Source organism: Phaseolus vulgaris, chromosome 11 (assembly GCF_051622355.1).
Source record: "Phaseolus vulgaris cultivar YP4 chromosome 11, ASM5162235v1, whole genome shotgun sequence".
NCBI classification, from domain to species: Eukaryota; Viridiplantae; Streptophyta; class Magnoliopsida; order Fabales; family Fabaceae; genus Phaseolus; species Phaseolus vulgaris.
Window position 1 is genome coordinate 51,435,591 of NC_143508.1, and position 19,489 is coordinate 51,455,079.

The 19,489-nt window shown below is 35.7% G+C and overlaps 2 protein-coding genes and 1 long non-coding RNA gene across 8 annotated transcripts; all 3 read right to left on the reverse strand.

Annotated features, from left to right (window-relative positions):
* Window positions 1-7,020: 7,020 nt before the first annotated feature.
* Window positions 7,021-8,756, reverse strand: LOC137809811 (isoflavonoid 7-O-beta-apiosyl-glucoside beta-glycosidase-like). The gene is made up of 6 exons (XM_090297370.1): window positions 8,644-8,756; window positions 8,032-8,249; window positions 7,815-7,846; window positions 7,614-7,716; window positions 7,374-7,482; window positions 7,021-7,275 (listed from the first exon to the last, which is right to left on the reverse strand). The coding sequence occupies exons 1-6, from the start codon at window positions 8,652-8,654 to the stop codon at window positions 7,089-7,091; spliced, it is 660 nt and encodes a 219-aa protein (XP_090153496.1). The 5' UTR covers window positions 8,655-8,756; the 3' UTR covers window positions 7,021-7,088.
* Window positions 8,757-10,560: 1,804 nt separating this feature from the next.
* LOC137823721 (putative disease resistance RPP13-like protein 1) lies at window positions 10,561-14,289 on the reverse strand. Of its 3 annotated transcripts, none has more exons than XM_090297362.1 (2): window positions 13,537-14,272; window positions 10,561-13,450 (listed from the first exon to the last, which is right to left on the reverse strand). In XM_090297362.1, exons 1-2 carry the CDS (start codon window positions 13,648-13,650, stop codon window positions 10,637-10,639), a joined length of 2,928 nt encoding a protein of 975 aa, XP_090153488.1. In that variant the 5' UTR covers window positions 13,651-14,272; the 3' UTR covers window positions 10,561-10,636. The 3 variants fall into 3 exon arrangements, with proteins under 3 accessions (XP_090153488.1, XP_090153489.1, XP_068485063.2); XM_090297363.1 differs by having other exon boundaries at window positions 10,561-13,460; window positions 13,537-14,271; XM_068628962.2 differs by having other exon boundaries at window positions 10,561-14,289.
* Window positions 14,290-15,943: 1,654 nt separating this feature from the next.
* LOC150023379 (uncharacterized) lies at window positions 15,944-17,545 on the reverse strand. 4 transcript variants are annotated; one of them, XR_016517394.1, is made up of 3 exons: window positions 17,230-17,545; window positions 17,032-17,110; window positions 15,944-16,948 (listed from the first exon to the last, which is right to left on the reverse strand). It is a non-coding gene; the product is annotated as an uncharacterized LOC150023379 (long non-coding RNA). The 4 variants fall into 4 exon arrangements; XR_016517391.1 differs by lacking the exon at window positions 17,032-17,110; XR_016517393.1 differs by having other exon boundaries at window positions 15,944-17,110.
* Window positions 17,546-19,489: the final 1,944 nt, after the last annotated feature.

Genomic DNA, 19,489 nt, shown 5'->3' on the forward strand with positions numbered 1-19,489 from the left:
CAGGACGTTTTGTTTTCGGAACACCAGTTTTGATCACTCTCGGTCTGGGACTTACTACGCCTTACTCCTTAGGTATTTTTGTTTGAAATTTTTGGAAGACATTCGCCATTTTTCCATTGAGTTTTGGTTGAGACTTGAGCCCCAAGTTCGTCCCCCAAGATTTGCAATAAAATTTTTATTCATCACTTCCAGGGCTGGAAGTTTCGTTTGTGTGTGAAACTGTTTGATTTTTTTGCTACCTGAATACTCATCCGTTTGACCTGAAACTTTTCGCATTTGGTTCCAAATTTAATCGATATTCTTACCTAAAATTTCAAGAAAAATATAATTTGGGAGAATTTTACACAACCAAGACTATCCTCTACCAAAACTTGCGAAATTTCGCTTACTTTCTGCAATTTTCTTCTAGGTCCATATTGCATTTAAAAAAATTCACTCAAGTACTTTCATATGTTGTTTCCACCCAGGTATGGTGGTACGTTCATAAACAAATAACAAAAAAAATATATGGGGAAGAAAAACCAGGACGTTTTGTTTTCGGAAAACCAGTTTTGTTCATTCTCGGTCTAACACTTACTATGCCTTAATCCTTGGGTATTTTGTTCTGAAATTTTTACCAGACATTCGTCATTGTGTCCATTAAGTTTTATTTGAGACTTGAGCCCCAAATTCGTCCCACAGGATTTGCAATAAATTTTTTATTCATCACTGCCAGGGTTGAAAAGAAAGTTTGTTTGTGTGTGAAACTGTTTGATTTTTTTGCTACGTGAATACTCATCCGTTTGACCTTAAACTTGTCGTGTTTTGCCACAAATTCAGTTGAGATTCATACCATAAAATTTATGAAAAAACTATTTCGGGAGAATTTTTCAGAAATTTTGTGCAAACCAAGGCTGTCCTCTACCAAAACTTGTGTAATTTTGCCCTACTTTCTGAAATATTATTATGGGTCGCTGAAAAAATTTCACGCATGTACTTTCATATGTATTTTGCACCCAGGTAAGGAGGTACGTCCATAAACGAATCACAAAAAGAAGATACGGGGAAGCAAATCCAGGACGTTTTGTTTTCGGAAAACCAGTTTTGTTCACTCTCGGTCTGGGACTTACTACACCTTACTCCTTTGGTGTTTTGGCCTGAATTTTTTACCAGACGTTCGTCACTGTGTCTGCTGAGTTTCGGCTGAGATTTGAGTCCTAGATTCGTTCCACAAGATTGGCAATAAATTTTTTATTCATCACTGCCAGGGCTGAAAGGAAGGTTCTTCTGTGTACGAAACTGTTTGATTTTTTCGGTGGGTGAATACTCATCCGTTTGACCTGAAATTTGTCGCGTTTTGTCCCAAATTCAGTGGAGATTCTTACGTGGAATTTCAGGAAAAAACTCTTTCGGGAGAATTTTTCAGAAATTTTGTGCAAACCAAGGCTAACCTCTACCAAAACTTGTGAAATTTCGCCCTACTTTATGCTATTTCATTTCAGGCTCGTATTGCGCTGAAAAAATTCACACCATTACTTTCATATGTTGTTTGCACCTAGGTAAGGAGGCTCGTCCATAAACAAATCACAAAAAGAAGATACGTGGAAGAAAAGCCAGGACGTTTTGTTTTCGAAAAGCCAGTTTAGTTCACTCTCGGTCTGGGACTTACTACACCTTACTCTCTGGGTGTTTTGGTCTGAAATTTATACCAGACGTTCGTCATAGTGTCTGCTGAGTTTTGACTGAGATTTGAGCCACAGATTCGTCCCACAAGATTGGCAATAAATTTTTTATTCATCACTGTTAGGGCTGAAAGGAAGGTTCGTCTATGTGCGAAACTGTTTGATTTTTTTCGTGGGTGAATACTCATCCGTTTGACCTGAAATTTGTCGCGTTTTGTCCCAAATTCAGTGGGGATTCTTAGGTGGAATTTCAGGAAAAAACTATTTTGGGAGAATTTTTCAGAAATTTTGTGCAAACCAAGGCTATCCTTTACCAAGACTTGGTGAAATTTTGCCTTACTTTTTGCAATTTTATTCCGGGTCTGTATGGGGCTGGGAAAATTCACACAAGTACTTTCATATGTTGTTTGCCCTTAGGTAAGGAGGCACGTCCGTAAAAGAATCACAAAGAGAAGATATGGGGAAGAAAAACCAGCACGTTTTATTTTTGGAAAACCAGTTTTGTTCACTCTCGGTCTTGGACTTACTACACCATACTCCTTCGGTGTTTTCGTCTGAAATTTTTACCAGACGTTGGACACTGTGTCTATTGAGTTTTGGCTGAGATTTGAGCCCATATTCATCCCACTAGATTGGCAATAAAGTTTTCTTGATCACTGCCAGAGATGAAAGGAAGGTTCGTTTGTGTGTGAAACTATTTGATTTTTCTCGTGGTCTAATACTCATCCGTTTGACCTTAAATTTGTCGCGTTTTGTTTCAAATTCAGGGAAGATTCTTAGGTGGAATTTCAGGAAAAATATATTTCGGCAGAATTTTTAAAAAGGTTTGTGCAATACAAGGCTATCCTCTACCAAAACTTGTGAAATTTCGCCCTACTTTCGGCAATTTTATTCCGGGTACGTATTGCGTTGAAAGAATGCACACAAGTACTTTCATGTGTTGTTTGCACCCAAGTAAGGAGGCACGTCCGTAAACAAATAACAAAAAGAAGACACGGGGAAGATAAGCCAGGGTGTTTTGTTTTGGGAAAGCTAGTTTTGTTCACTCTCGGTCTGGGACTTATTACGTCTTACTCCTTTGGAGTTTTGCTTTGAAATTTTTACCAGACGTTCGTCACTGTGTCTGCTAAGTTTTGGCTGAGATTTGAGCCCCAGATTCGTCCCACAAGATTGGAAATAAATTTTTTATTCATCAATGCCAGGGCTGAAAGGAAGGTTTGTCTGTGTGCGAAACTCTTTAATTTTTTTCATGGGTGAATACTCATCCATTTTACCTAAAATTAGTCATGTTTTGTCCCAAATTCAGTGGAGATTCTTACGTGGAATTTCAGGAAAAAACTATTTCAGGAAAAAACTATTTCAGGACAATTTTTCAAAATTTTTTGTGCAAACCAAGGCTATCATCCTCTACCAAAACTTGTGAAATTTCTCTCTACTTTCTGGAATTTTATTCCGGGTCCGTATTGCGCTGAAAAAATAAACACAAGTATTTTCATATGTTGTTTGCACCCAGGTAAGGAGGCACGTCTGTAACCAAATCACAAAAAGAAGACACGGGAATGAAAAGCCAGGACGTTTTGTTTTCGGAAAGCTAGTTTTGTTCACCCTCGGTCTGGGACATAATACGCCTTACTCCTTGGGTGTTTTGGTGTGAATTTTGTACCAGACGTTCGTCACTGTGTCTGCTGAGTTTTGGCTGAGAGTTCAGTGCGAGAAATGTCCCACAAGATGGGCAATAAATTTTTTATTCATCACTGTCAGAGCTGAAATGAAGGTTCGTCTATGTACGAAACTGTTTGATATTTTTCGTGGGTGAATACTCATCCGTTTGACCAGAAATTTGTCGCGTTTTGTCCCAAATTCAGTGGGGATTCTGACGTGGAATTTTAGGAAAAAACTATTTCGGGATAATTTCTGAGAAATTTTGTGCAAACCAACTACCAAAACTTGTGAAATTTCGCCCTACTTTTTGGAATTTTATTCCGGGTGCTTATTGCGCTGAAAAAATTCACACAAGTACTTTCTTATATTGTTTGCACCCAGGTAAGGAGGCACGTCCGTAAATACATCACAACAAAAAGAGATGGGGGAAGAAAAGCCAATTTTGTTCACTCTCGGTCTAGGACTTACTACGCCTTACTCCTTGGGTGTTTTGGTATGAAATTTTTACCAGACGTTCGTCACTGTGTCTGCTGAGTTTTGGCTGAGATTTGAGCCCCACATTCATCCCACATGATTGGCTATAAATTTTTTATTCATCATTGCCAGGACTTAAAGGAAGATTCGTCTGTGTGCGAAACTGTTTGATTTTTTTCGTGGGTGAATACTCATTCGTTTGACCTGAAACTTTTTGCGTTTTGTCCCAAATTCAGTGGAGATTCTTACGTGTTATTTCAGGAAAAAACTATTTCAGGACGTTTGGTTTTCGAAAAGCCAGTTTTGTTCACTCTCGGTCTGGGACTTACTACGCCTTACTCCTTGGGTGTTTTGGCCTGAATTTTTTACCAGACGTTCGTCACTGTGTCTGCTGAGTTTCGGCTGAGATTTGAGTACTAGATTCGTTCCACAAGATTGTCAATAAATTTTTTATTCATCACTGCCAGGGCTGAAAGGAAGGTTCTTCTGTGTGTGAAACTGTTTGATTTTTTCGGTGGGTGAATACTCATCCGTTTGACCTGAAATTTGTCGCGTTTTGTCCCAAATTCAGTGGAGATTCTTACGTGGAATTTCAGGAAAAAACTCTTTCGGGAGAATTTTTCAGAAATTTTGTGCAAACCAAGGCTAACCTCTACCAAAACTTGTGAAATTTCGCCCTACTTTCTGCTATTTCATTTCATGTTCGTATTGTGCTGAAAAAATTCACACAATTACTTTCATATGTTGTTTGCACCAAGGTAAGGAGGCTCGTCCGTAAACAAATCACAAAAAGAAGATACGTGGAAGAAAAGCCAGGACGTTTTGTTTTCGAAAAGCCAGTTTTGTTCACTCTTGGTCTGGGACTTACTATGCCTTACTCCTTGGGTGTTTTGGTCTGAAATTTTTACCAGGCGTTCGTCACTGTGTCTGCTGAGTTTTAGCTGATATTTGAGCCCCAGATTTGTCCCACAAGAATGGAAATAAATTTTTTATTCATCACTGCCAGGGCTGAAAGGAAGGTTCCAATGTGTGCGAAACAATTTGATTTTTTTTGTGGGTGAATAATCACCCGTTTGACCTGAAATTTCTCGTGTTTTGTCCCAAATTCAGTGGACATTTTTACGTAAAATTTCAGCAAAAAAGTATTTCGGGAGATATTCTAAAAAATTTTGTGCATATTTTATTCTGCAATTTCGCACTACTTTCTGCAATTTTATTCTGGGTCCGTATTGCGCTTAAAAAATTCACACAAGTACTTTCATATGTTGTTTGCACCCAGGTAAGGAGGCACGTCCGTAAACAAATCACAAAAAGAAGATATCGGGAAGAAAAACCAGGAAGTTTTGTTTTCGGAAAGCAAGTTTTGTTCACTCTTGGTCTGGGACTTACTACGCCTTACTCCTTGGGTGTTTTGGTCTGAAATTTTTACCAGACGTTCGTCACTGTGTGTTATGAGTTTTGGCTGATATTTGAGCCCCATATTTGTCCCACAAGATTGGAAATAAATTTTTTATTCATCACTGCCAAGGCCGAAAGGAAGGTTTGTCTATGTGCGAAATTGTTTCATTTTTTTCGTGGGTGAATACTCATCTGTTTTACCTGAAATTTTTCCCGTTTTGTCCCAAATTATGTGGAGATTATTACGTGGAATTTCAGGAAAAAAATATTTCGGGAGAATTTTTCAGAAATTTTGTGCAAACCAAGGCTCTAGCAAAACTTGTGAAATTTCGCTCTGACTTTCTGCAATTTTATTCCAGGTCCGTATTGTGCTGAAAAAATTCACACAACTACTTTCATATGTTGTTTGTACCCAGGTAAGGAGGCACGTTCGTAAAAAAATCAAAAAAACAATATACGGGGAAGAAAAGCCAGGACGTTTTGTTTTCGGAAAGCCAGTTTAGTTCACTCTCGGTCTGGGATTTACTACACCTTACTCCTTGGGTGTTTTGGTATGAAATTTCTACCAGACAATCTTCACTTTGTTTGCTAAGTATTGGCTGATATTTGATCCCCAGATTCGTCCCACAAGATTGAAAATAAATTTTTATTCATCATTGCCAAGGCCCAAAGGAAGGTTCGTCTGTGTTCAAAACTGTTTGATTTTTTTCGTGGGTGAATACTCATCCGTTTCACCTGAAATTTGTCGTGTTTTGTCCCATATTTAGTGGATATTCTTACGTGGAATTTTAGGAAAAAACTGTTTCGGGAGAATTTTTCAGAAATTTTGTGTAAACCAAGGCTATCCTCTACCAAAACTTGTGAAATTTCGCCCTACTTTCTGCAATTTTATTCCAGGTGCGTATTTCGCTGAAAAATTTCACACAAGTAGTTTCATATGTTGTTTGCACCGAGGTAAGGAGCCACGTCCGTAAACAAATCACAAAAAAGAAAATACGGGGTAGAAAAACCAGGATGTTTTGTTTTCGGAAAGCCAGTTTTGTTCACTCTCGATCTGGGACTTAGTACGCCTTACTGCTTGGGTGTTTTGGTCTGAAATTTTTACCAGACGTTCGTCACTGTGTCTGTTGAGTTTTGGCTGAGATTTGAGCCCCAGATTCGTCCCACAAGATTGACAATAAATTTTTTAATCATTATTGCCAGAGCTGAAAGGAAGATTCGCCTGTGTGCAAAACTGTTTGATTTTTTTCGTGAGTGAATACTCATCCGTTTTACCTGAAATTTGTTGCGTTTTGTCCCAAATTCAGTAGAGATTCATACGTGGAAGTTCAGGAAAAAACTACTTCGGGATAATTTTTCAGAAGATTTGTACAAACCAAAGCTATCCTCTACCAAAACTTGTGAAATTTCGCCCTACTTTCTGCAATTTTATTCCAGGTCCGTATTGTGCTGAAAAAATTCACACATGTACTTTCATATGTTGTTTGCACGCAGGTAAGGAGGCACGTCCGTCAACAAATCGCAAAAAGAAGATACGGGGAAGAAAAGCCAGGACGTTTTGTTTTCGGAAAGCCAAGTTTGTTCACTCTCGGTCTAAGACTTACTACGCCTTACTCCTTGGGTGTTTTGGTCTGAAATTTTTACCAGAAAATCTTCACTGTGTCTGCTAAGTATTGGCTGATATTTGAGCCCCAGATTTGTCCCATAAGATTGGAAATAAATCTTTTATTAATCACTGCCATGGCCGAAAGGAAGATTCGTATGTGTTTGAAACAATTTGATTTTTTTCGTGGGTGAATACTCATCCGTTTGACCTGGAATAAATTGAAGAATAGAAGTATGATGATTTGATCCGTACAAATACATTGTTGAAATTAATTTTCTTAGCAGCAATTAATTGTCATATGTATCTATTTTGCCTTGTAGGAAATCTCTAAACCAAATGGCAGATAACTTTGGATATCTTTTGAGGTTATGGTAATCTACAAAGATTGTTCCAAACCTTGAAATGTACCCTAAATTCCATTCGAAGCTGTCAGTTAAAGACCATGCAAAATATCCTTTCACATTCACGCCATTCCTAATAAAATCAAACAAAAAAGTAATACATTATCATCATATAATTAGGAAGCTTTTTTCTGCCCTTAGCACATTTTGAACATGGTGTAAAGTACTTACTCGATTGCACTTTGAAGATAATAGAGGTGATCATAAAAGTAATCAATTCTTGAAGTATCTGCTAAGGCTTCTTCAAGTGATAGAGTGTGATCATTGAATTCATCTATACCTATATACACAAGTGAATAAATTGTTTCAGTATGAGAAGGGAAAACACATTATATCAATTCTCTCTCTTACTTCAATGATTTAAACTTTCATACATGAAAATTTCATGATTAAACTCAACTGCTACATTACCATTTTCAGTGATGTAGATCAAAGGGTTGTTGTACTTTTTTTTTATATACAGCAACAGATCATGAATTCCTTTTGGACAAACATACAACCATTTTGAAGTAGTCTGCAGAATACAACTTTCATTTTCTTCATTGAAAAACTAATTGAAATGAAGCTTTGATATGTAGTTACAGTTTCAATAAAATGTAATCACAAATTTACCATTTTACCAATAGGTGTTCCATTTCGCTCACCTGTCAATATTCTACATCATTCTCTACTATTAACAAAAATTAACAATATAAATACTTGATTTTGATTCATCAGCTGCAATTTGTGTTGGACCTCAAACATATATATAACTAAATTCCGTCATTTATCTTCTTTCACACGTTAAAGTCTATAATCAATAATGAGATAGATATTAAGGAGCCCTTACTTGTAAGAATAAGAAGAGAATCTGTGAGGTAGCTAGGCCTTGCTTCACTTAACTCAGGTGTATCAGTAGCATAATAAGAAGTATAGTAGTTTAATCCAATAAAATCAAAGGACCCTCTTACAAGTTTGATCTCATCAGCAGAAAACTTTGGTAATCGACTCCCTACCAAAGATTGCAAGGATTTAGGGTATTCTCCAATTGTCAATGGCTCCATAAACCTAGTTGAATAAATTAGTTATAGAGATTATTAGTTTAATCCTATCATTATAGTTGAGTAGATAATGAGTATTTATTGTAGGATTTTTCATCTGAATAACCTGTCATGGATTGGACTGCTCTTTTGGTGTTCTTCATGATAAGTTTTGTGTTCTTATCTGACCACTATATCAAGCTTTTGTCCCTTTAGTCAGACTATATATGTCTCTGACTAATCATAAAATGAAAGTAATTTCTCTAAGTACACACACATTCTATAACGTTCCAGAGTTAAATTGTTATGAGGAAAACATATTTCTCCTACAATATATTGACTTAAAATGAAAAAATAAGTTAGAATCACTATCATACTGTAGTTGAGCTCCACATAAGAATTTAGGTTCATAAAGTAGTTACCATCCAAACATAAAATCAAGGGCTCTTTCTGCAGCAAACTGATCGGACTCTGTATCATAGAGTGGTACTATCCAATGACATGACAGTGATATCCCATCACACCCTTTTGAGACACCTACATACATGAAGCAAAATTTAAGTTTAGGACTAGTTTATTATGACTCTTTGATTGAATAAGGAAACCAATACACTTATTTTGATTGCATTTCAAAATACAAAATTTGTAATTGAACCTGATATTTTGTCTTATAGACATTGAAAGCAGCCGCATGAGCAAGTAATTGATTGCAACTCACTGTGTAGGGTTCAATGGCTGAATCACCATCAGTACAAGATAAGTTTTGCCAGGTTGAACAAATTCTAGGTGGTGAAATAGCATCAGCATACCCATATTTACTAAAGGTCCATGGTTCATTTAATGTAATCCAATGTTTTACCCTGTCTCCAAATTCTTTAAAACAAAGTTCTGAAAATCTTGAAAATCATTCCTAGATAATGGTAAAAAAAAGTAGATATCAGTTAAAGTATGTTTACACAAATAATATATTTTGACTATTAAATATAAGAAATGTGAATTACACTATATCAAGACTTAAAAAACCATCATATTCGTAATGGTCACAAAGGTTTAAGACCTGCATTATGCCAACTCTATCGACATCTTGCAATGCCAACTCCAATCTGTTGGCATAAATGTGTGTAACCTTTCAACATCATGTACACTTCCAAACTCATCAAAATATTCTACATAATTGTTTGCAAATGTAAAATGACGGGTTGTTTTGGAATACCTTTTGCTTTGTCAACTCCCAATCTGAAACAGACGTCCTCACAAACATATTTTGCCAGATCGGTCATGCATGACAAAACATGTTTTATAACTGTTTGATTGTTGAAAGAAAGACCTCGATAATAGATCATTAAAATATTGTTCACCTGTATCTTCTGGACTCTTCTTAGCATGTTTATGACATTGTACAAAATTTTCAGCAATCCACTCCACAATTGAATTAAGCACTCCTTATCAAACTCATAATCTTTATGAAATAACGCACAATAAGCAATCTCTTGAGATGGGAGGGAAGATGGTTATATCTCAGTGATAAAGCAAGAATAACATCACTATCCTATAATTCCCAAATTTCACATTCTAATACATTTTTCCATTCTGAAACGGATGATTTATTCCATAGCAGTCTGTATTTGGTTGAGTATCATTTTGAAATACATGTTTTGCAAACAACTGCCAGCAATAGTCTTCTTGTAATTCCTTCAGGTGGTGTTCTTCTGAGTGCATGGGGAGAGCAACTTTCTTACTGCGTGTGGTCACAAGAATCCAACTTCCATAAGCCCTAGAATCAAGAGTTTTCTGCATTTGTTCCCATCTAGACCTTGTAGAGAAGCCAGCCTGTGAAATGCAACCTGAAGGAAAGCAGAGAGAAGAGCAGCACCAACCAACTCTGCAGCCATGGTAGGAACTCGGAAAGGGAGTAGAGTAGATGAATGAAAATTGCAGCTAGTGGCAATGGCTCAGTGCAGGGTTAATGTTCTGAGTCAATTGATCTTCTTTAATGCTGCTGAATCAACATAATCATCTTTTTCTTTGATTCCCAATCAATCAATAATAATGGTCAATTTTGGTGGAAACTAGTCAATAAATAAACCCAAATGATATAACATTGCGTTTATATCTGAAAACACCATATTATATATGACAAAGAGATTGATTTTAAATTTAAAAGTATTATTAACTAAAAATATAATATGATATTAAAACAAAAATACAAATAAACACAATTTTAAAATATATTAAAAACATAGAATTTATTTAAGGTTTATAAGTATTGCATTTATATTTCCTAATTAAAATGATGGAGGGTGAATGGTTACAAACTTTCTGCAGCACTACCAACAAAAGAGAAAAATAGTTGATACACAATCAAAACAAAAATAAATTGTTGCTCACCAAAACCACATTATTTAAAATAGTTCTCTATATATCTAGGCGTTGAATGTGAGCAATCTTTTCCCAGTCTTGGCCTCCTTCTTCGCAACGCTGTTTGAGCAAAGGACACTTGTATATTTCAAGATATGAAATTGATTTTGGAAGACCCTCCTTCGGTAAGCGTTGGAGGTTGCGGCAGACCAAAAGTCTGAGTGATTGAAGGGATGAGAGTTGATGGAGACCCTTGTAATCCAGTTTTTCTAGATTTGTACAATGAGAGATGGTTAGAGAAGTAAGAGAGAGTGGAAGCAAACCTTCAACAGGAAAACATTTTGCATCCACTTCTTCAATGCTCAACCTTTCAAGAGAAGAACTGTGTACGATAGCTCCTTTCGGTGAGCCAACAAGTCTAGAGCAGTTATTGATTTTCATCTCTTCTAGATTTGATGGCAAACCTCTGTCAGGGAACGACTCAAGTCTTGGACAGTCTTCTATGGATAGATACCTGAGAGATGGAAGCAGCATATGCATGTTTGCAGGCAATGATTCTAATTTATGGCACCTACTGATTTCCAGATGCTTCAGATGATTATGGATGAGACTCTGTGAAATCATCTGTAAATTACAAATCCCATTTAGTTGAAGGGTCGTGAGTGTTTGGAAGAAATCCAGTGGAAAGATACACAGAGAGACACAGTCATCAGTTATTGACTCCACAATTGAATATATCCGTAACTGATCAAAAGTGTTGGACGACCCTACAATTTCCCGAAATGATGCTTCCATGATGTGCCAACCAATTGTAAGCCATCTCATTGTAGCCAACTCCAACAGCAGCTTTCCACAGTCATGTAGTTTTAAATATATAGCCCTGGGAGCGCAACCCTCAAGTTGTTGGCAGTCTTCAATTTGTAGTCTTTCCAAAGGAACATCTGGCAGCTGTCCTTTCAGCTTCGGACAATTTCTTATGGAAAGCTGTCGTAGACATGGAAAAGCACCTGTAAGAGCTTGGCACTCCCATTTTTCCCATTGACTCATATTGGAGAACTCCAATGTTTCAAGCGATTTAAATGAACAAGAGTTGTTCCCATGAAAATCACCATCAATTCTCACTATCTCATCAAACCCTGAAATCTCCAGCTTCTTCAGAAATGGCAAAAGACCAAGCGGAGGAAAATGTTGGCAACATGTACATTTCATCAACGCTAAGGACACCAGATTCAGTAACGAATTATCGAGTAACCAATTTGGAAGTTGTTTACCAACATAGTTCCTTACTGATAACTTCTTCAAGTGTTTTGAAGGTCGTAGATTCTCAATTACATCCCCAGCTTTGGTTGAATCAACAGAGGAGTTGCCCATAATATTCCATTGTAAGTGTAGCTCCACAAGGTCTGGTTTGTTCTTCAAATCTGCTTCTAATGCATAAGAGGGATTCTCTATATTCTCCAGCTCAAGAATTCTTAGACTTCCATGAAGATTGAGTTCTCCTAATTTCTGAATACTGAATTCCTTATTTTTCTCAACGTAAAACGAACTCATCGATACTTGGAGATTCTTCTGCTTTCCCAAATATGCTGGCACAATTTTCACTCCAGTATTCATAAATTCAAGGCATATCAAATTGTCCAGTTGTTGCAAATATGAGGGAAGCTCCTTCAATCTTAGACAATGGTTCAACTTCAGTATTTGCAACTTGTAGAGTAAACTTATGGAGTCAGGTAGTTTTTCTATGTTCGTAGAAGAGAGATCTAATGAACGGAGATGCTTAAGATTTCCTATAGATTTAGGCACCTCATAAAGGTTATGACAATGAGACAAAGAGAAGACGCGTATGAACTTAAATTTGGAGAACAAGTCATCTATCGACATCTTACAATACCAAGGGTTATACATTCTCCTGTCAGTTGGCAAAAATGTATGCAACTTTTGAGTATCAATCAAACTTCCAAACCCATCAAAATATTTGACAGGGGTGGTTGGAAATGAAAAATGACGGCTAGTCTTGGGTATACCTTTTGGTTCATCAACTTCTGATCGGATGCAGATGTCCTCACAAACGAATTTTGCCAAATCATTTAGAAGGTCATGCATGATAAAATTCTTTTTCTCCTCGTTTCCTGATTGTTGAAAGAAGGACCAAGATAACAGATCATTGAAATACTGTTCTCCAACCTCTTTAGGACTCCTTTTGTGTAGAGGGCTTTCTAGAAAATTTTCAGCCAACCACAGTTGAATTAAAAACTCCTTGTCAAACTCATAACCTTTGGGAAACACCGCACAAAAAGCAAAGCATTTTTTCAGATGAGAAGGAAGGTGGTGATAACTCAGTCTTAAAGCAGGGAGAACATTACTTTCATTTTCTGAAAAATCCCATATATCACTTTTCATAATGTTTTCCCATTCCCAAAAGGATGATTTATTGTGTAATAGACTTCCCATTGTTTTCAAGGCTAAAGGAAGCCCATTACATTTTTCAACTATCTTCTTACCAATCTCCATCAAGTCTGGATCCGGTTGAGGACTACCACTTTGGAATGCATGTTTTGCGAACAAATCCCAGCAATAATCTTCTTTTAATACCTTCAAATGGTGTTCTTCTGACCGCATGGCAACAGCAACCTTCTCACTTCGTGTAGTGACAATAATCCTACTTCCTTGGTCCCCAAAACGAAGAGCTTTCTGCACTTGTTCCCATTTAGATTGGTTTTCGTTCCAATTGTCATCCAAAACCAGAAGAAATTTCTTCCCCGTCAATATTTCTTTCAGTCTTCTCTGAACCACTTCCTGCTGTATACTATGATCAGTTGAACTTGTAATAGTGTCAAGAATTGCTCTTGATACATTGAGAACATCAAATTCCTGTAAAACACTGACCCAAGCTTTAATATCAAATTTACCTTCAATCCTTGGGTCATTGAATACATGTTGAGCAAGTGAGGTCTTACCCAATCCACCCATGCCCAGAACAGAAAGTATAGAAAGGTTGCTGTGAGTGTCAGATGTGAGCCAGTTAAGGACAAATTCTTTGTCATCATCTCTGCCATAAATAACACTTTCATTTGGCAAGGATGTATATGTTAATTTACTACTCGATCCTGATCCAACCCCAACACCACTAGTCTTTTTCAAACCTAGAAATTCGCTTTGGGTTGCAAGATCTTCTAGGTCCTCAATGACTTGTTCCATCTTGGATTCAATTTCATTTTCAAGGAAAGTGACAAAAGAAGATTTGAGGGAATTCCACACCTTGTTAGTAGCACTCTGAGACTCAGCTTCCACTTGCCGGCTTTTGGAGAGTTCATAATCAATTTCTTCCAAGAGATCTTCTGCATCAAACACAACATCTTTGGCCCTGAGAAGCCAATCTCTCACACGTGGATCTGTGAACTGCTTTTGCTCTGCATCAAAAGCCACAGCATCAATGGCTAGGAGTTTCATCTTCAAGTCGCTGAGTTGCTTCTTTTTGTGTTTTCTTGCACGAAATATGTCGACAAAACGGGAAGCCAAAGTGTCAATAGTCCTCTCGATGAAAGTAGAAAGAAGAGCACCAGTAACCATTTCTGCTGCCATGGTAAGAAAGAGGAAAGGGAGTGGATGAATGAAACTGAGTAATTTGGTGTGAAGCTTAGGCCTTTGATTGGGTGCAGTGCAATGGAAATAATAGTAATAAGCTAATTTTTGAATGATGGGCTTAAGTTAAGGTTGTTGAACATTTATTTCTTCAACGCTCTGTGAATAATGAATTGGCATGAATGAATGAGTGGTTATGATATAGTCAAGGTCTTAACCTTTCTTATATTTTCCTACACTTGTCAGTTATTACGTACAACAGTACAAAATGAATCACATGCATCCTTCTCCTTGGATTGAATGGGGTCCATGGAAGAACAAGATAATAAAAAGAGACTGATTCAAAATTACAGAGAATACTGAGATAATAATAAAAAAGAAAGCTAAGAAAAGATAGAAAAGATACAATAGAGAAAATAGTTGTATTTTCTTCGAAGTTATATTTTAAGTTTCACCCTTAATAACCCCATAACAAGGTAAATCTAGCAACATATTTGATATAGTTTTAGAAAATACAACAACATTGTTTAAGTTATGAAACTAACCCGAAAGTAGTGAAAATAAGGAGTGTGTTATTATTGATTTCACCATTATTGCCTTGATGGATGTTATTATGTACAGTATATTACTCAAGTTATTGTGGGATGTGGGAGTCATAGATTTCAGAATCCTTTTTCTGTCACATCACTTGTTATGAAGCTTGTTGTTTCGTAGAAAAAGATGGGAATTGAATAGGGACTGAAGCTTGTTGTTTCCTAGAAGAAGATGGGAAATGAATAGGGACCCGGCACTCACTACAAGAAAAAATGATTTTAGCAAGGGTTTATTTTTACATTACCCAGGGTTAAAACCTTCAATAAGTCATTTACCCAGGATTGTAGTTTCCTTCGCTAAACCATCCCTGGAGAATGTGTTCTCCAGGTTTTTTTAAACCTCAGGAAAAGCTTTTCAAAACCCCAGTTAAATACCATGGGTTTAAGAACCTCCATAAAATACCATGAGTTTCAAAACCTCCATAAAATACCATGGGTTTCAAAACCTCCGTAAAATACCACAGGTTTTAGAACCTTCGTAAAATATCAAGGGTTTTAGAACCTCCGTAAAATATCATGGGTTTCAGAACCTTTGTAAAATTCCATAGGTTTCAAAACCTCCATAAAATATCACAGGTTTCAAAACCTCCGTAAAATGTTTCATAACTTTCGTAAAATACCATAGGTTCCATAACCTCTGTAAAAAATAGCATAAGTTTCAAAACTATGAAAATTTGTTTTTCTTTTATTCATTTATTATTTAGGCATTCATGTGTTTTTTAAGCCACAAATATTTACATCTATTGTATTTATTTATCAATGTTTTTTAAAGTACTTTTTCAATAAATAAAACAAATAAGTAGATATAACATTCATTAATTAACATGTTATACATATATAACTAAATTAGAATTTATACAAAAAAAAATATATCAAGTAGACACATACTGTTATGAAGTACTACAAATAAAAACCTAACATTGTTTACAAAACGTAAAATAGGACAAAAAAAAGTCATTTCCACATGATATTATATTCTGCCGCGATCATATATGTTCTTCTTGATGTCCAGAAAGTTGGCACACTTCCTTAATGAGAAACCTACAATATAAACATGTACCACAATTAGAAATGTAAATCTGAAAAATAAATTATTTTTCAACCACTTCTATGCTACCATAAATTCAAAGAAGTACAACTAAAAATACTATGAACAATAAATCAACATAATACAACAGGAAGAATACAATAGGGAAACATTAACAAGAATATACTACAAAGACGTTTGTTACAGCTCAACCAACAATAGTGGGAGTGCACATTTACAAACCCTCCATTTAGAAAATCAAACACACGCACACCCGAAGCTATCAAGTAAAGGTGCATTCATCAAGTAAACGTGATTGCGAATTTCCAGCAATCACCTATACTTTGCTATTTCCAAATTACTTCTTGTGGATTCGCACCAAATTTCGTCAATTGCCACCACTAGAATTTGCTTTCCAAATTCTATTTTCGCTTGAACACTGAACCATTATCCTATAACTAATTGAATCCAACTTCCACTTTGTAATTTTACCAAACACCTTTTCTGCAGTACTTTCAAAGCTCAAAACAGATTCACAGTCACATTTAATTTTTCACCAAATAAAAAATTTAAAACAAGAAAAACAGTAGCTCTGCTTCACCAGAAACTCAGTTAATGAATCGTTTCACAACTTCTCCCCAACACTTCCACTAAATCACCAATGATTCACTCAAAAAATTTATAGAATCATTAATCAAATCTAGATGAGAAGAACAAGGAGATTATCTTGAGAAATCAACTTATCTCTTTTTCAAACTTCAAATTGCAGTTTCGAATCCAACTCCTACGTCGTTCATAGTTGAAGACGAGATCGCGTGCCACTCCTTTGTCGCACCATTTCAATGTTCTCCAATCAAACTGACACGCCTATTTAAGATGAAAAACGCAAACCGTTCACCAATTTCGTTCACCGGAAACGCCGCTTCCGTTCATCGATTTAGGTTGCCGGAAACAAAAAAAACCTTTGTTCTTGACTCTTCCAACACCACACTGCTTCAATTGGATTTCGCACCGAACTGACATTCACCACCGTTGTTTGCACCGTTCGAAGGCGAACCACCGATCACCTATTCTCCACCTCGCGCACCGATTTCATTCACACCGGAGTTGTTCCGATTCCAATTTCATGAACGCTCAGAAGATGAAGAACAACAACGCAAAATGCATCTGAAAAGTCATCATCGATCAAATTGTGAGGTAGAATTCAAATTCCAAGATTAAAAGAAATGACAATACATTATTTGACTTACTTGAGCGTCGCAAGCATTGTGAGGAAATGAAAAATTGGGAGAGGAATTGAGAATTAAGAAGACGAATCAGTACCTTTTGCTAATGAGGTGGAAGGAAGTGAGGGAATAAAGATGGAATTGAAAAACTTGCAATATTAGAATAATGAGGAATGAATTGGATATAGATAGTGAAATTGAGTTGTGAGAAAGAGAGGTTACAGAGAAATTTGGCGACCGAAGCCAGTACAAGTCTCCGCCATCGTCATCTTCGTCAATCCTTTTCCTCCCTCATTAGATATCGTCACTCTCCTTATCGCCTTCATTAATATGTAGAACTTCATCTTCGCATTGGAGGTGAAATTGTCGACATTGCAGAATGGGGCAACGTGGCAGAAGAGAGTAGCGGCGTGTCAAACGAGAGGTAGAGGATGGCGTCAAGGTGGAAGGATGGATGGCTTTGATAGGATGGAATGATCGGAGGGACGGAGGAAGAGAAGGGGGAAATGAGAGGATGGTTAACGAAAAAAAGAAGAGGGAAATGAGAGAATGGTTAACGGAAAAGAGAAAAGTAAACAAATAAAAAATTGGGGGAAATAAAAAGTAAAACAAAATTTTAAGTAAATTTAGATTATTTTCCTGAGAGAAAAATTAAAAAATAAATAAAATTAAAAATAATGTAGGTTTTTACTGAGGTTTAGAAATCAACCTGTGATAGTTTGTGAAAGTTTTGAAATAAATATTTGGTTTTTAATGGAGATTAAAAAAATATTTATTAATTAAATTTATTTTTGAAGGTATATTAATCTTTCGTTAAAATTATTATTTTGTTTAATGTATATTAAAAATATAATTAATAATATTTATAGTTTACGATAATTTTTATTAAAATTATTTATATAAAATAAAATAAAAACTAACTAGTTTTGATTAAATAAATATTTATAAATTAAAAATATTTTTAAAAAATTTTATATGTCTAAACTTATACTTTCAAAGACTTTAAAGAATTTAATTACCAAATATATTAAAACTATATTTTTAATTATTTATTTATAAAAAAAATTAATATATTTATTTATTCAAATTTAAAAAAATGAAGGTTAAAAAAATCTTCATGAAGATTTTAAAATAAATCTTTGAAAATTAACGAAGGTTAAAAAAATCTCCGTTATTTTGCTGAGGTTTTAGAATAAACCTTTGGAAATTAACGAAAGTTAAATAAATCTTTGTTATTTTGCGGAGGTTTTAAAATAAACCTTTGGAAATTAACGAAGGTTAAAAAAACCTCTTTTATTTTGTTGAGGTTTTAGAATAAACATTTGAAAATTAACGAAGGTTAAAAAAACCTTCGATTTTGCATAGGTTTTAAAATAAACCTTTGGAAATTAACGAAAGTTAAAAAAAACTTCCGTTATTTTGTTGAGGTTTTAGAATAAACCTTAAGAATTTAACTAAGGTTATATAACCTTCGTTACTTTGTTGAGATTTAAAAGAAAAGCCTCCATTAATTAAATCAATTCTTAAGGTTATACTAACCTCTATTAAAACTTTTTTTCTTGTAGTGACTGGTTATTGCTTATCACACGCTTCCGTAGCAGAGACGTTTCTTAACATTCAGATTCGTTTTTGTTTGTGTGCTGCATACTGTAAAACTCTACACACATTCAACATGTACCATAGGAGCCCACAGATATGAAATTGAGTGCCATATGTTGGTTTTATATTGGTTTTTACGCTGTGTTCTGATTGTTCACTGTGTTTGTGGTACCTCGCCTTGTCTTTGCCCATATTCGCCTGTCTTAGCAGCAATTAATTGTCATATGTATCTATTTTGATTGGGTGCAGTGCAGTGGAAATAATAGTAATAAGCTAATTTTTTAATGATGGGCTTGAGTTAAGGTTGGTGACCATTTCTGCTGCCATGGTAAGAATAGGAAAGGGAGTTGATGAATGGAACTGACTAATTTGAAGTGAAGCTTATGCCTTTGAATCTGTGCAATGATATGTAAATAACAGTAACACCTATTTTTTGTAATGATGCCTTTGAAGACTAGTGAGCCAATTATTTTTTTTAATGATGACTTTGAAGGCTAGTGAGCCAATAGTTGATCAATTTCGGTGGCTAACTAATCAATAAATAAACTCAAGGTGTCCTGGGGATTAAAAGGAGGTTGTAAAGGAATATTCGTGTATGGAAACAAGAGACTTGGAGTTTATGGGAATTGTCGAGGAGGATACGAAGGATGGGTCTTTATGATTATAGTAAACTTAAACATTAGAGGTTTAGGGGGAGGCACAAAGGCACGGTAGTTAATTGGCTTTAATAGTTTCATTGACTCCACCTTTCTACTAGATTTATCTCTAGTAGGTAAGAAGTTTACATGGTTTAAACCTGATGGAACGGCAAAGAGTAGAATTGATAGAGTGTTTGTAAACGAAGAGTGGTTGCAGCTTTGGCCCATGAGTAAGCAATATGTAT

What these genes read in the sequence shown, in the direction of transcription:
- LOC137809811 (XM_090297370.1), bottom strand. An exon ending in GAACACCTATTGGTAAAATG is followed by an intron (nt 7,717 to 7,814) that starts GTAAATTTGTGA and finishes TGTATTCTGCAG; the next exon opens with ACTACTTCAAAATGGTTGTA. An exon ending in GATCTACATCACTGAAAATG is followed by an intron (nt 7,483 to 7,613) that starts GTAATGTAGCAG and finishes TTGTGTATATAG; the next exon opens with GTATAGATGAATTCAATGAT.
- LOC137823721 (XM_068628962.2), bottom strand. Translation starts at nt 14,161, where the DNA reads ATGGCAGCAGAAATGGTTACTGGTGCTCTTCTTTCTACTTTCATCGAG.